The 14,400-nt window shown below is 36.6% G+C and overlaps 1 protein-coding gene across 10 annotated transcripts in view; it reads left to right on the top strand.

Annotated features, from left to right (window-relative positions):
* The window catches only part of NRF1 (nuclear respiratory factor 1), a 133,827-nt gene that overhangs the window by 45,002 nt on the left and 74,425 nt on the right, over positions 1-14,400 (top strand). For 9 of the 10 annotated variants that reach the window (XR_002645668.2, XM_022581250.2, XM_022581235.2 and 6 more), the window contains exons 2-4: positions 680-911; positions 8,546-8,660; positions 11,573-11,699. Coding sequence is in view for 9 of the 10 variants with exons in the window: in XM_022581250.2 (XP_022436958.1) it covers positions 689-911; positions 8,546-8,660; positions 11,573-11,699 (465 nt within the window). In the remaining variant the exon portion in view is untranslated. The remainder of the gene's footprint in view (positions 1-679; positions 912-8,545; positions 8,661-11,572; positions 11,700-14,400) is intronic. The other variant, XM_022581244.3, reaches the window with a different exon arrangement.

Raw genomic sequence — 14,400 nt, 5'->3', positions numbered from 1 at the left:
CCTGCATCGGCAGGCGGACTCTCAACCACTGCGCCACCAGGGAAGCCCAGCCTTTAGTTTTTGATAAATGATAAAAATGAGCCAGTTATCAGAGAAGAAATAGTTCTTACTTCAAAAGATAAACAAACACAAAAAATAAGTTGCTGGTTCCTAATAGGAAAAATACATTTTAATAATTGTGCGACAAGAAGCTGCTTACGTACACATTGCAGATCAAATATTTGGAGTTAAGATGTCAGTCACATAGGTGGGTGATTGTAACTTTATTGCCATTAAAAGATTTCAAATTGCATTCGTGCTTCTGTGTACACATAATGAAAAATGGGCAAAATAATGAAGATTGGTAATTCCCTGTGTCTGCTGTCTGCTCTTCTACGATGCCGTGTCTCTAATTGTACACATTTAGTGATAGCTAGGAGTATAAAGTTGTCGCCCATCAATAAAAATCACACAGTTGGTTTAAAAAAAAACTATCAAAATAGTTTCACACAAGGAAAATATTCTACTATTTTTATGTCATTGGAATGATGCTCCCCATTTCCTACGACTTGGTGTGGTGAGGTATGTAGTAAAATCAAAGGCTTGTCAGAGTTCCTCTGCTCTTGAGGAAAATATCTCTTATTTTAAGCATTGGAATATATTACACACTGAATCCTGTTCTTTGCCTTTTTTCTGACAGTAGATCTTCATGGAGGAACACGGAGTGACCCAAACTGAACACATGGCTACCATAGAAGCCCATGCAGTGGCCCAACAAGTTCAGCAGGTCCATGTGGCTACCTACACTGAACACAGTATGTTGAGTGCTGATGAAGACTCACCTTCTTCTCCTGAAGACACCTCGTATGATGATTCAGACATACTCAACTCCACAGCGGCTGATGAGGTAACGGCCCATCTGGCTGCTGCAGGTAATGCTTGTATTGGGAACTCTTCATTTTTGGCTTAACTCTGATACTGTGCTTATCTGAAAGAACCTAGGATACAGGCACTCACATTTATTGTCATCATATCTTCATGATTTCTTTTTAAGCCTTAAATTTATAACTTGTACCTGTATTACACTGAGACTTAAGTTGCAGACTCATGTACTATTAGTGATAAAAACTTTGGTTTTGTTTTTTCCTCCATTCCAGCACTCTTCACTTTTTAAAAAAATTCATTCATTTATTAATTAATTTTTTTTTATGGCTGCATTGGATCTTCATTGTTGCATGTGAGCTTTCTCTGGTTGCCACGAGCGGGGCTACTCTTCGTTGTGGTGCATGGGTTTCTTATTGCAGTGGCTTCTCTTTGTTGCAGAGCACAGGCTCTAGGTGCGTGGGCTTCAGTAGTTGTGGCATGCGGGTTCAGTAGTTGTGGCTCTCAGGCTAGAGCGCAGGCTCAGTAGTTGTGGCTCACGGGCTTAGTTGCTCTGCAGCATGTGGGATCTTCCCAGACCAGGCCTCGGACCTGTGTCCCCTGCATTGGCAGGCAGATTCTTAACCACTGTGCCACCAGGGAAGTCCCCACTCTTCACTTTTAACTCAAGCATTTAGTCCATTTACATTAAATGTAATCACTGATATATTTGGGTTTAAATTTATCATGTTTACTATATACTTTCTCTTTGTCTCACTTGTTCTGTTTACTTTTCCTTCAATTTTCTTTTGGAGTGATTGAAAAGTTGTTTTTTTTTTTTCATTTTTTTCTTGTTAGTTTGGAAGTTATACATACTTTTGCTATTAGTGGCACACCTAGAAATATACACCCTTCACTTATTTCAGAGTCTTATGTAAGTGGTACTTTTGTTCTTTTTAGGGATAATGCAAGTTTCTTAGAACACTTGAATTTCATCCCCCTGCTTCTGACCTATATGCTGTTGTTGTTCTGTGTGTTAATTCTTTGTATATTTTAAGCCCTATATGACATTATTTTTGTTATCTACATAGTCAATGTTAATTTTCCCCCTTATATCCCACTTGCCTTCTGAGAATTTTTCTTCTGCCTAAAGATACCATTTTATTTCCTTCAGCATGGATCTGCTAGTAGTAAAGTCTCTTAGTTTTTGCTTACCTGAGAATGTCTTTATTTAACCTTCAGTCTTGAAGGGTGGTCTCCCTAGGTGTGGAATTCTAGGTTGGCAGTTATTTTCTCTCCTCATATTGAAGATGCTATTCCACTGTCTCTGGTTTCCATTCTTGCTTTTGAGCGTTCAGCTCTTTCATTCTAACAGCTGTTCCTTGGAAGGTTATCTCCCACACAGACCCCTCCTCCACTGCTTTTAAGATTTTCTCTGTCTTTAGTTTTTGTGATATAGCTGGCTCTGGATTTCTTCTCATTTATTCTGTTCACAGTTCCTTTAAACATCTTGAATCTTTGGATTGATGTCTTTCATCAATTCTGGAAAATCTTAGCCATACATTTTGCTTCAGTTTTGCGTCCCCTCCATTCCGTTTCTTTTCCTTCTTTGACGCCAATTAAATATATTAGTCTTCATATTGAAGCTTTTATGTCTCTTTCCTTCTGTTCTGTATTACTACCCTTTTGTCTCTTCATGCTTCATTCTATGTAGTTTCTGCAGACGGTCTTCCAGTTTATTAATTTTTTTCTTCAGCTATGTCTAAGGTGATTTTAAGTCTGTCCATTGAGTTATTAGTTTTGGTAATGGTTTTGTTTTCTAGTTTTAGAATTTCTAGTGTTTTTTTTCCTTCCTCCCAAATTTGCAGTATTACAGTTTTCAGTTATTATAGAAAAAAATTTTTTTTGTTTGTTAATATCCATGAGTAAAGTAAGCGTTATGGCCATTTGGTCATTTTACTTTCTGAAGTGCCTATGGGTCTGGTCTGTTCCTGTGATATGTTACTAGTGCTGTTTCTTGTTCATGTTGGTTTTTCTCTTCACATATTGGTTATATTTGGATGAATGCTGGATGTGTGTGTGTTTGGAAAACCATTTTTAGAAATAATTTGGGAACTAGAATAATATTATCCGCCTCTAGAGAGGATTTTTGTTTGCTTCTACCAAATGCCTGAGGGTACTAGCAGTCCTGGATCATCTTAATCCAATTTAAGGTTTTGAGGTTTTGTTTTTTTTTTTTTTTTTTGTGGTACACGGGCCTCTCACTGTTGTGGCCTCTCCTGTTGCGGAGCACAGGCTCCGGACGCGCAGGCTCAGTGGCCATGGCTCACGGGCCCAGCCGCTCTGCGGCACGTGGGATCTTCCCAGACGGGGGTACGAACCTGTGTCCCCTGAATTGGCAGGCGGACTCTCAACCACTGCGCCACCAGGGAAGCCCAGGTTTTGAGGTTTTCTGGGCCTCTAAATGACTTAAAGCTGAGTGATATTTTGTATCATTCTCTTTGCTATTTACACTGTATATTTAGCACCGTGTGGAAGACTACATGTAGACCATGCCTGGATGGGTCTAATATTATATAAGGAACACTGATGTTAGAAGATATTTAGGAAAAGCTGGACAGGAAATCAATGATCAGAAATGGCCAAAATACTACATTTTTTTTTAGTTCATGCTGTATTTAAGGTGAAGAAGACAGCTGCAATGAAAATAAACTTATTCCTATCAGGTGTTATCTACTGTGTATTTCTGGAATGGTGAATTTAAAAATAAGGCTTAGTGACAAAACATACATAAAATGTTTGTGAAATATTTTTTTTGAAATTTTAATACTTCCCAGAAGGGGGCATCCTAACATAATAAATCCAGTTCAACTTCTTTCCTAGGAAGGAAGATGCTTTTGAGGCACAGTTTTGCGACATTACTGTACTGCACTGTCATAGTTTTAAGATTAGCAAAGAACTTTAACCCTTTCATGTGGCAGATGTGGAAACTGAGGCCCAGCTGGTAGAAATGATTTACCACTGAATCATTCAACAGTTATTGAGGAATTATCAATATTATATGCCTTATGTTATTATATATAGATACTGTGAACAAAGACTGGCAAGAGCTTGCTCCTAAAGGAGCTTACAGACCAGTGGTGGAGAGAAGGGTACAAATAATAAAGTAAAATAATTTCATAAAGCACTGATGGCTCTGAAGAATATAATGAAGTGTAAGGTAAATGGAGCAGGAAGGGTAGCTGGTTACTGCTTTTTCTAATCCTAGTTCCTTCTCTCTCTCTACTGAAGTAACCACTATTCTGAATTTGGTCTTTATCATTCTCTTACATGTCTTTCATATTTTTTTGTATGTGTATGTATCAGTAAACAATATTTAACATTGTTTTTGCATGTGTTAAATTGTATATAAATGGTATCACTCTGATATTTTTTGTCTAACAGTGTTTATTTCATTCAGTATTATTTTTCTGAGATTCATTTATGTTGATAATGTGGCTAGATGTTTTCATTTTGACTGTTATTTAGTATTCCATTCATTATCTAAGTATGTTGTATATTGGGAGAACACTTAGGTTGTTTATAACTTTTTGGTATTTACAATTGCTGCAAATGAAAATTATTTTATATGTTTTCTTGTACACATTGAGAGATCTCTTGGCTTTGGTTTTCAAAGTTCTTTTGACAGTGTCCCACAGTAATAAATTGTGATCTAGAATAAACAGATGCACATATAACTAAAATAACAATTTCTCATGAAGCAATACTTACTCCTCCTGCAAGTGACACACTCTCATGTGTCCTAATCCGTTTACTTTATTCCATTTTATTAAAAAAACAGAAACAAAAACTACTCATGAGCCACCAACAGGTGGAAATCCGAAGTTTGAAAAGCACTGCTTAAAAAAACAAAACAAAAACACTGCTTGAGGGTATAACCAGGAGGGGAATTGGAGGGCAAAGATAGGCACATTTTCAACTTTACTAGATATCCCAAGTGTCTTTCCAAATAGTTTTATTCATTTGCATTCCCACAAGCAGTGTACTAGAGTGCCTGTTGCTTCTCATCCTTACCACATTTGATATTGTCAATTGTTTTTCATTTTTGCCAGTCCGATGGGTATGAAACAGTGTCTCAGTGTTGGTTTAATTTGCTTGTCTGAGCAAGAGGTTCCAGCCAGCGAGGGAAGACAAGATAGAGCATCATCTCAGAACTTTATTGACTATTAACTTTTCTTATTTTGCATATTTCCTTTGTCCATTTTCCAAATGTGTTGTCTTTTTTTTTTAAGAGTTATTGATATTTTTTAATACTAGTGTTTTCTTGGTAATATGTATTGCAATTATCGCCTAGTTTGTTGCCCACTCCCTCCCCAATTTTTTGTTACTTCTTTTTGTCCATAAAGGTTTTGATTTATATTATTGTGAAATTATTAGTGTTTTACCTTATAGTTTATGCTTTTGGAGTCTTGTTTAAGCAGTTCTTCTTAACCCTGAGTTTATAAATACTTCCCAGTAGTTTATTGTAGAAGTTATAAAGTTTATTTTTGTTGCTTTATTGATGTTTTTGTTTCACATTTAGGCCTTTAATCCACCTGGAATTTATTTTCATGTATAGTATGATGTATGAATCTACTTTCATTATTTTTCCATGCAGACAGTCAGTTACTCTGGCACCATACTTAATCATCCATCCTTTTCCCACCTCTGTCTTCTGACACAGAAGGGTGTTTGTGAACTCTCGAGTCAGTTGTGTTGGTTTATTTTTCTATCTTTCAGTCAGTTCCACTCTGTCTTAAAGACTGTAGCCTTATAGTAACTACTGATACTTGCTAGGATGAGTGCCTCTGCCTCCTTTTTAAAATCTTCAGAAATTGTTTTGGCTATTCTTAGGCCTTTGCACTTCCATTTAAAATTTAGAATAACTTTATCAAGTTCCACACCAAAAAATGGGGATTTTTATTTAAACTGCATTAATTAATTAATTTAGTTAAGCAGCTTTATTCATAATACCTAAAACTAGAAATAGCCAAAGTGACCATCAGTAGAATAATGGATAAACTGTGGTTTATTCATACTCTGGAGTATTACTCAGCAATAAAAAGGAACAATCCACGGATACATATAACAACATGGACAAATCTTAAAAAAATTATTCTAATTGAAAGAAACCTTACACAAAAGGGTAGATACTGTATGATTCCATTAATTTGAAGCTCTAGAATAGGCAAAACTAACGTAGGGTGAAAAAACAATAATTGTGTTCTTATGGTGGGAGGTACCGTGGGAACTGATTGGGAAGGGACATGAGAGGAATTTTGTAGTGATGATGCTATTATATATCTTAGTAGGGGATTGGGTTTCATAGTTGTATGCATTTTTGAAAATTTATTGAATGATTTGTACATTTTGTAATATGTAAATTTTACCTCAAAAGAAAAAAATTGTAAATAAATATTAAACTCTAGCTAATGATATTCCTACTGAAGTATTTAGGGGGATCATACTGCAGTTTACTTTGAAATGCATTAAAAACCAATATGGGTTGATGAACGTGTAGAAAGATGGATAGTTACATATACTAAAATGTTAATGGTAGAATCTAGGTGGTAGATATATGAATGTTCACTGTAAAGGTCTTTCAACTTTGCTATATATGTTAAAGTTTTTTAAATATATTTTAAAGTTTTAATAATAAAATGTTGGACTCCCACAACTCAATAGCATAACAAATAACCTGATTTTAAAGTGGACAAAGGACTTGAATAGACATCTCCCTAAAGACATACAAATGGCCAAAAAGTAAGTGTATGAGAAGATGCTCAACATCACTAATCATCAGGGACATATAAATTAAAACCACAGTTGAGAGACCACCTCACCCCTGTTAGGATGGCTATTATCAGAGAACCAAAAAATAAGTATTGGTGAGGATGTGGAGAAATTGGAACCCTTGTATGCTGTTGGTGAGAATGTAAAATGGTTCAGCCCCTGTGGAAAACAGTATGAAAGTTCCTTAAAAAATTAAAAATAACAGCTACCATATGATGCAGCAATTCTACCTATGGATGTTTATTCAAAAGAATTGAAGTCAGGATCTCGTAGAGATATTTGCATTCCTGTATTCATTGCAGCATTATTCACAGTAGTCAAGATGTGGAAACAACCTAAATGTCCATTGACAGATGAATGGATAAAGGAAGTGTGGTATGTATATGTGGAATATTATTCAGCCTTAAAGAAAGGAAATCCTACCGTATATGACAACATGGATGAACCTTGAGGGCATTATGCTAAGATAAGATACACCAGGTCAGAAGGACAGCTACTGCATGGTTCCACTTATATGAGGTATCATATTCAAACTCTTAGAAGCAGAGAGTAGAATGGTGGCTGCCAGGGGCTGGGGTGTGGAAATGGGGAGTTGCTGTTAACAGCATAAAGTTTCAGTGCTGCCAGATGAATACGTTTCTAGAGATCTACTATACAACATTGTGCCTATAGTTAACAGTACTGTACTGTACACTTAAAATTTTGTTAAGGCAGTCGATCTCACGTTAAGTGTTATTACCTCAATTTTTAAAAAATTAAATGTTGGAAAAAATGCATCAATAAGATTTTTTTCCTCTACCAGCTGTTTATGATGGAAAGGAGGGTAAAAGGCATTAATTTATTTTTTAATTACTTTGGGGCTCTTTAGAGGAGTTTATTTAAGTCAGACTGAGTATACTACTAAACAACATGTAGAGAGGCTCATCTAGATTAAAATAGGGAGGCCTATTTTAATTGAGCCACTTATAGAACATATATGCTAGGATAACGTGAGCACTTAAACCTAATTTTCATTTAAGCCTTTTACAGGGTTCACAAATAGGGATGAAGGTGGATTGTCGGGTTTTTTGTTTTGTTTAAAAAAAGGAATGCTCTTAAAAAAAAAAAAAAAAGGAATGCCCTTGATATGTTGAGATTGCATGAATCGGAGACTGTAATAATTCCTTGGGGCCTACCCTTTCTTTCAGTTATTAGTTTCAGGGCAAACCAGACCAAATTTTATTAACATTTTTTCCTTAGAGTGGGACAGTTTTCATCTCTTTCCTGCCAGGATGCTTTCATCAACATGACCTTGTGGTCAACAGCTCCATTTAGGGCATAATTCTCAGATATAGAAAAAAAAAATTTCCGATTAAGATGGTATCCTTCTAGATATTTCTCTTATATGTGGTGTGGTGGTATTGGAGTTCCAGGTATGAGTGATTTTCTCTGACTTCCTTAACTTGGCAGTTTCTTGGAGTAATGGATAGAGGGACACGGGGATGGAAACGAAATTTGAAATCTGCGACTTTTTTGTTTTGGCAAACTGTTCCTCTCAATGCTGCAATTTCATCTAGCACCTTGGAGAATATTGCCTTAACAGTATGGGTATGCTGACAAAACAAAACAAAAAACACATTATATAAAATTCAAGCTGGTGTGTGGCGGGGAAGTATAAGTCATTTACTTTTTAAAAAGATTTGTTGTAAGTTTTAATGGTAAACTAAAAAATGATCCATGTTGGACAGTGGTGAAGTATATTGATATCAGGAGTATCTATATTTATTGATAACATATGAGGAAATAAGTGCTACTTTTTTGTACCTCTAATTGTTTTCTGCCTTGTATAGCTAACAGGCTCTGCCTAATCTCAGCGCATCCCTTCTTATTTCAGGTCCTGTGGGAATGGCTGCTGCTGCTGCTGTGGCAACAGGAAAGAAACGGAAACGGCCTCATGTGTTTGAGTCTAATCCGTCTATCCGGAAGAGACAGCAAACACGTTTGCTTAGGTGAGGGCTTCCTTTCTCATATTGTTGCTGTTCCTCAAATACTTTATGGAGTGGATGACAGAGTTAGACTATACCTTACTAGGTTCATCAAGGGACACCAAGTTAAATTCTCTGATGACAGAATTAGACTTTAAAGTACTCTTGCAAGATAAATAAATGAAACTAGAAGTATGATTAACAGATAAATAGTATCACATTAATTCATTCAGAGAAAACTTATATGCCTGCTATGTGCCAGGCATTGTTCTAGGCCTTGGGAATATAACAGTTAACAAAATAAATTCCCTTAACGAGCTTATATTCTAGTGGAGGGAAAAGAAAATAAGCAGGTATGTAATAGTCAGATGATGAAAGTGCTGTGGGAAAAAAACAAAGCAGAGTAAGGAAAATAGAAAGGTTTAGGGGATTAGGGGGGATATAGTAGTTTCTCTTGTTCTATAGGAATGGTCTTCTTTCATAAGCCAACCTTTGAACAGAGACCTGAAGTAAATATAAGGGCAACCATGTTGATGTCTAGGGGAAGAACTTTCTGGGCAGAGGAAATAGTAAGAGCAAAGGTTCTGAAGTGGGAAGGAATGCGTTAGACATGTTTGAGGAACAACTAGGGAAAGAATGAGAGGAGGTGTGGTCAGAGTAGTAGTGGAGAGCCACACCATGGCATCTTCTGGTCCAATATAAGGGCTTTGACTCTTACTCTGAGTGACATAGGAAGTCAATGAAGACTTTTGGTCAAAGCAATGATATGATCTGGCTTATGTTTTAAAAGTATCACTCAGGCTACTGTGTTGAGAATAGTCTCTGTGGGTACAAGAATGGAAGCAGGGAGACCAATTAGGAGGTTATTGTAGTAATCCAGGCCAGAAATGACAGCGTCTTAAAACCAATGTGGCAGTAGCAAAGGCAGCAAGAGGTGGTCAGGTTCTGGATGTATTTCAAAAGTAACCCCAATATGATTCCTTGATGGATTGGATGTGCTGTGTGAGAGAAAAAAAGGAGTGAAGGGTGATCTCAGGGTTTCTGGTCTGATTCCTGGAAGGATTGAGATGACACTTACTGGAAGAGGATCAAGTATGAGAGTGAGGGTAGGGCAGAATCAGGAATTTGGTTTGGACACGTTAAGTCTGTGATACCTCTTAACCATTAAGTGGAGATACAGAATAAGCAGTTGGGTATATGAGTCTATAATTCAAAGGAGAGACCTTAGCTGAAGATATAAGCACATAGGTAGTATTTGAAACTATGAGGCTGGAAGAGATCCCCTAGGGAATGAGTGTGGACCGAAGCACTTTACCCCTTAGGGGTTAGAGAAATGAGAGGAATTATCAAAGGAGTCTAAGAAACAACCAGTGAGTCAGGAGGAAAACCAAGAGAGTGGTATTCTGGAAACCAAGTGCAAAAAGTGTTTCAAGAAGGAGGGCATGTGATCAGCACTGTCAAGTGCTGCTGACAGGTTGAGTAAGATGCAAATTGACCATTAGATTTAGCAACATGGAGGTCATGATTGAACTTGACAAGAGTGTTTTCAAAGGAGCAGTAAGGATGAAAGGACTGGAGTGTCTTCAAGACAGAATGGGAAGAGAGGAATTGGAGACAGTGAATATATTTTCGATCTTCATTCCTTCAAGGAATGCCACCAAATTTCTTGTTTGGTATGTGGTCCTTTGCTCAGTTTTATTTCTTCTGAAGAGTTTGTAGGTTGCAAAGAAAGATTATTACACAGATGTGGTGCATGGAGGAGTTAATATTTTGACAGGTTGCATAACATGTATTCATATATGATAAGAAATTTAGTCTATAAAATGTTCCAGAAGTTTCTTCGTGTAGTGTTTTAAATACTATATCCAAATACTTAAGATGTTTACTGGAATGTTGAATTCAGAGTGCCAGCCCATGTAAATGATATGTGACAAAAGCTGGAAGATATAGTCTATATTAAGAACATAAGTAAGAAACTGAAGGGAAAATCCAGAAAGTACTTAACAGTAGCTTTCAGCAAAGAAGTTATATACCACTAGATGGGCCAAAAAATTTCCTTTCCTTTAATGATAAATTCCATTTCCTTTAATGATAGTACAGGCAGGAGGAATTAGAATGTATTATTTATAGAAATATTTTTTCTATAATGGGCATAGACACAATAGTACATGCTTTTGGAGAAAGATGGAAAACTTTCTTGTGATACGTTGGCTTTGCTTCATTTGAATTGGCATGACTCACCAGTCCCTTGAAAGGGTAGACCAAGTTCCCAGAAGAATTGTAGGATGTAGAACTTTAATCTCCCATGATTTCAGAGGGAAAGGACAGTGTTTCTATTGCATCCAATGTTGATATATTTGAAAAAGCTCTTTTACTCCATCCTCATTTGTAAAATACTTCGAGACTAAGAATTATTGTTTATATCACAATGAAAATCTGCAAATGGCAACATTTTTGAAGTACTATTTTTGGATAAAATTATGTCAGTAAGACATAAACAATGATTATATCAAAGAAATAGAAGCAGGTGATTTAAGACCCCTTCATTAAACATGGAGTTGATATAATAAAGTCTATAAGAGGATATCTCAGCATTAATCTTTGCAGCAGTAAGAGAAAACCCCTTTGGTACTGATGAGATCAGGAAGTATGATACTCGCTGTGTTCAGCATTGTGTCATGGCTGTGTCCTGAGGTAAACCTGAGGTAGACCCTTATATCTATCAGTGAGCTAATCGTGGGTCTTCAGGACAAAGGTATGTACATATTTCTACTGAACAGGATATTAAACCTCACACGCTCCCTTTTCACAATTCAGGTAAAAGAAACATATCTAATCAGAATAAATTGTCCCAAGTCAAAGTAAATCTTGTGTCTGTATCGCTGTAATTTCTATCTTCTTTAACTGTTTTTGTTTCTTTTCATTCTCTGATTCAGGAAACTTCGAGCCACATTAGATGAATATACTACTCGAGTAGGACAGCAAGCTATTGTCCTTTGTATCTCACCCTCCAAACCCAACCCAGTCTTTAAAGTGTTCGGTGCAGCACCTTTGGAGAATGTGGTAAGAAAACTTGAGTTGTGTTCTCAGATACCGTTTGTTTTCTGTGGGTTGTTGTTCATATTTTTTTGATCCTTAGTCTAGCACAATAGTTATTCTATCTTCCCTTCATCCAGAGGTTGGAGTTGGGCCTGGTTTTCAAACTCCTTTATGCAGATCAAAATGAAAAGGATCATTTCTGTTTCTACTTTCCATAACAAGGTATTTTACCTCATCAGATGCAATGGAAAAAATGACGTTGTGTTCTTTAAGAAACCAATGCAAAATTTTGTAAGAATATTACTGATTATGTCAGAAACAAATGGTGTTTACTCAAGATGTGAACTTCATGAGGCAAACCTGGGAGCATTTTATTGATCACTGATATCTGAGTTGCATATTTTATTTTATTGTTTTAACTTAAAAAAATAATTAATTTTTTGGCTGCGTTGGGTCTTCGTTGCTGCACTCGAGCTTTCTCTAGTTGCAGCGGGCGGGAGTTACTCTTCGTTGTGGTGCGCGGGCTTCTCATTGCGGTGGCTTCTCTTGTTGCGGAGCACGGGCTCTAGGTGCGTGGGCTTCAGGAGTTGTGGTACGCGGGCTCAGTAGTTGTGGCTCACGGGCTTAGTTGCTCCGCAGCATGTGGGATCTCCCCAGACCAGGGATTGAACCCATGTCCCCTGCATTGGCAGGCGGATTCTTTTTTTTTTTTTTTTTTTTTTTTTGCGGTACACGGGCCTCTCACTGTTGTGGCCTCTCCCGTTGAGGAGCGCAGGCTCAGCAGCCATGGCTCACAGGCCCAGCTGCTCCGCGGCATGTGGGATCTTCCTGGGATCTTCCTGGACTGGGGCACGAACCCGTTTCCCCTGCATCCACAGGCAGACTCTCAACCACTGCGCCACCAGGGAAGCCCTGGCAGGCGGATTCTTAACCACTGCAACACCAGGGAAGTCTGAGTTGCATATTTTAAATCTCTTGTGTTTCTTCAAAGAATTGATTTAACACTGCTTCAATTTTGAAATATAGTTGAATATTTTGATTATATATTTATCCATAGCTAACTTTATAAAAATAGTATTTTACCCTTGCATACTTATACTATGTGAACTACTCTTTTCTGGCTGAAATAACTTTGAATCATTTGTAGAATGATGATCTGTCCAGATTTAAATTGCATTTTATTTTTACTAGGATAAGATTTATTAGCTTACAATAACATTTATTAGATCTCCCACATTGAACAGACATTTCAAGAGTTCAGAATTAGTAATCAGTTGAGATTTTAGTGTATTTTTTTTCACACACACAGATGTTGTGGTTCTTTCTTAACATTTTTGAGTTTTGTCTTGAGTTTTCCTTTAAATTCCCGAGGCCCCAGAATAGGATGCATATTAGGACCTTTCCTTACATATTCATTACAGGAATATGGTAGATGGCTTCTAGTGCAAAATGGTACCTAACAGGCAGCCCTCATGTAGTTGACAAACATGAAATCTGGGCATGTCTTCTTCAGTATTAAAATTTTTAGATAGTATTACTATTACTAATAGTAATGTGATCTATGAAAAAGCCTCATCTGGAAGACTCAGAAAAATACCTCTGAAAATTACTCACTGAAAAATTCAAAAGAAAGTGTTAGAAAACTGTTGGAGTCCTCCATAGAATACAAAAAGTTACAGACTCTATGAAACAGGAAAAAAATGGTCATATGATAGCCTAAACTGAGAAAAAGCAGGAGATATTTTTCTGTTGACTGACACTTGATAAATATAGGCTAAAGAATAAATGCCAGTAGAATTAGAGACAAAATATGTCTTCCAGACCACTAAAGAGGAAAGAAAGTCTATACACAAAAGATAGAAAATAAGGGGAGGAATTAAAAAAAAAAACAAAACACAAAGTATAGAACAAAGGAATATAAGTGAGACCAATTAATTCTGTTATAAACCATAAATATAAATACTATATTTATATTGTTGTTAAAAATAAAGATTTGCTTTTAGATTGGAACAACAACAACCCAAATCAGAACCCAATTCTATTTAATTTATGTGACATACTTACAGTGACTCACAAATGTTCAAAGTAGATGCAAACTATACCATCAAGAAAATGAAAATACAATCCACAGAATGGGAGGAAATATTTGCAAATTATGTATCTGATACAGAATTTGTATCCAGAATATATAAAGAACTCTTATAACTCAACAATGAAAAGACAATTAACCTGGAATTCCCTGGTGATTCAGTGGTTAGGACTCCGTGCTTCCACTGCAGCGGGCATGGGTTCGATTCCTGGTCATGGAACTAAGATCCCACAAGCCGCGCAGTGCCGCCAAAACAAAAACAAAAACAAAAAACAATTAACCCAATTTAAAATGGCAAAGAATCTGAATAGATATTTCTCCAAAGAAAATATAGAAATGGCCAGGAAGCACATGAGCACTTTATAAATAATCATTAGGGAAATGAAAATCAAAACTACGATGAAATACTTCACACCTACTAGGATGACTATAATAAAAAAGATGGACAATAATAAGTGTTGGAAAAATTATGGACAATAATAAGTGTTGGGATGTCGAGAAATTGGAAGCCTCATACATTGCTGTTGGGAATGTAAAATGATGTAGCTGCTTTGGAAAACTTCGGCAATTTCTCAAAATGTTAAAAGCAAAGTTACATATGACCCAGCAATTCTACTCCTACGTTTACCCAAGAGA

The sequence above is a fragment of the Delphinapterus leucas genome, chromosome 9, assembly GCF_059928025.1.
Source record: "Delphinapterus leucas isolate spDelLeu-1000000601 "Yukka" chromosome 9, BTC_Dleu_Yukka2, whole genome shotgun sequence".
NCBI lineage: Eukaryota > Metazoa > Chordata > Mammalia > Artiodactyla > Monodontidae > Delphinapterus > Delphinapterus leucas.
The sequence above is the reverse complement of the archived record's forward strand: the minus strand, read 5'-3'. Positions and strand labels throughout refer to the sequence as shown.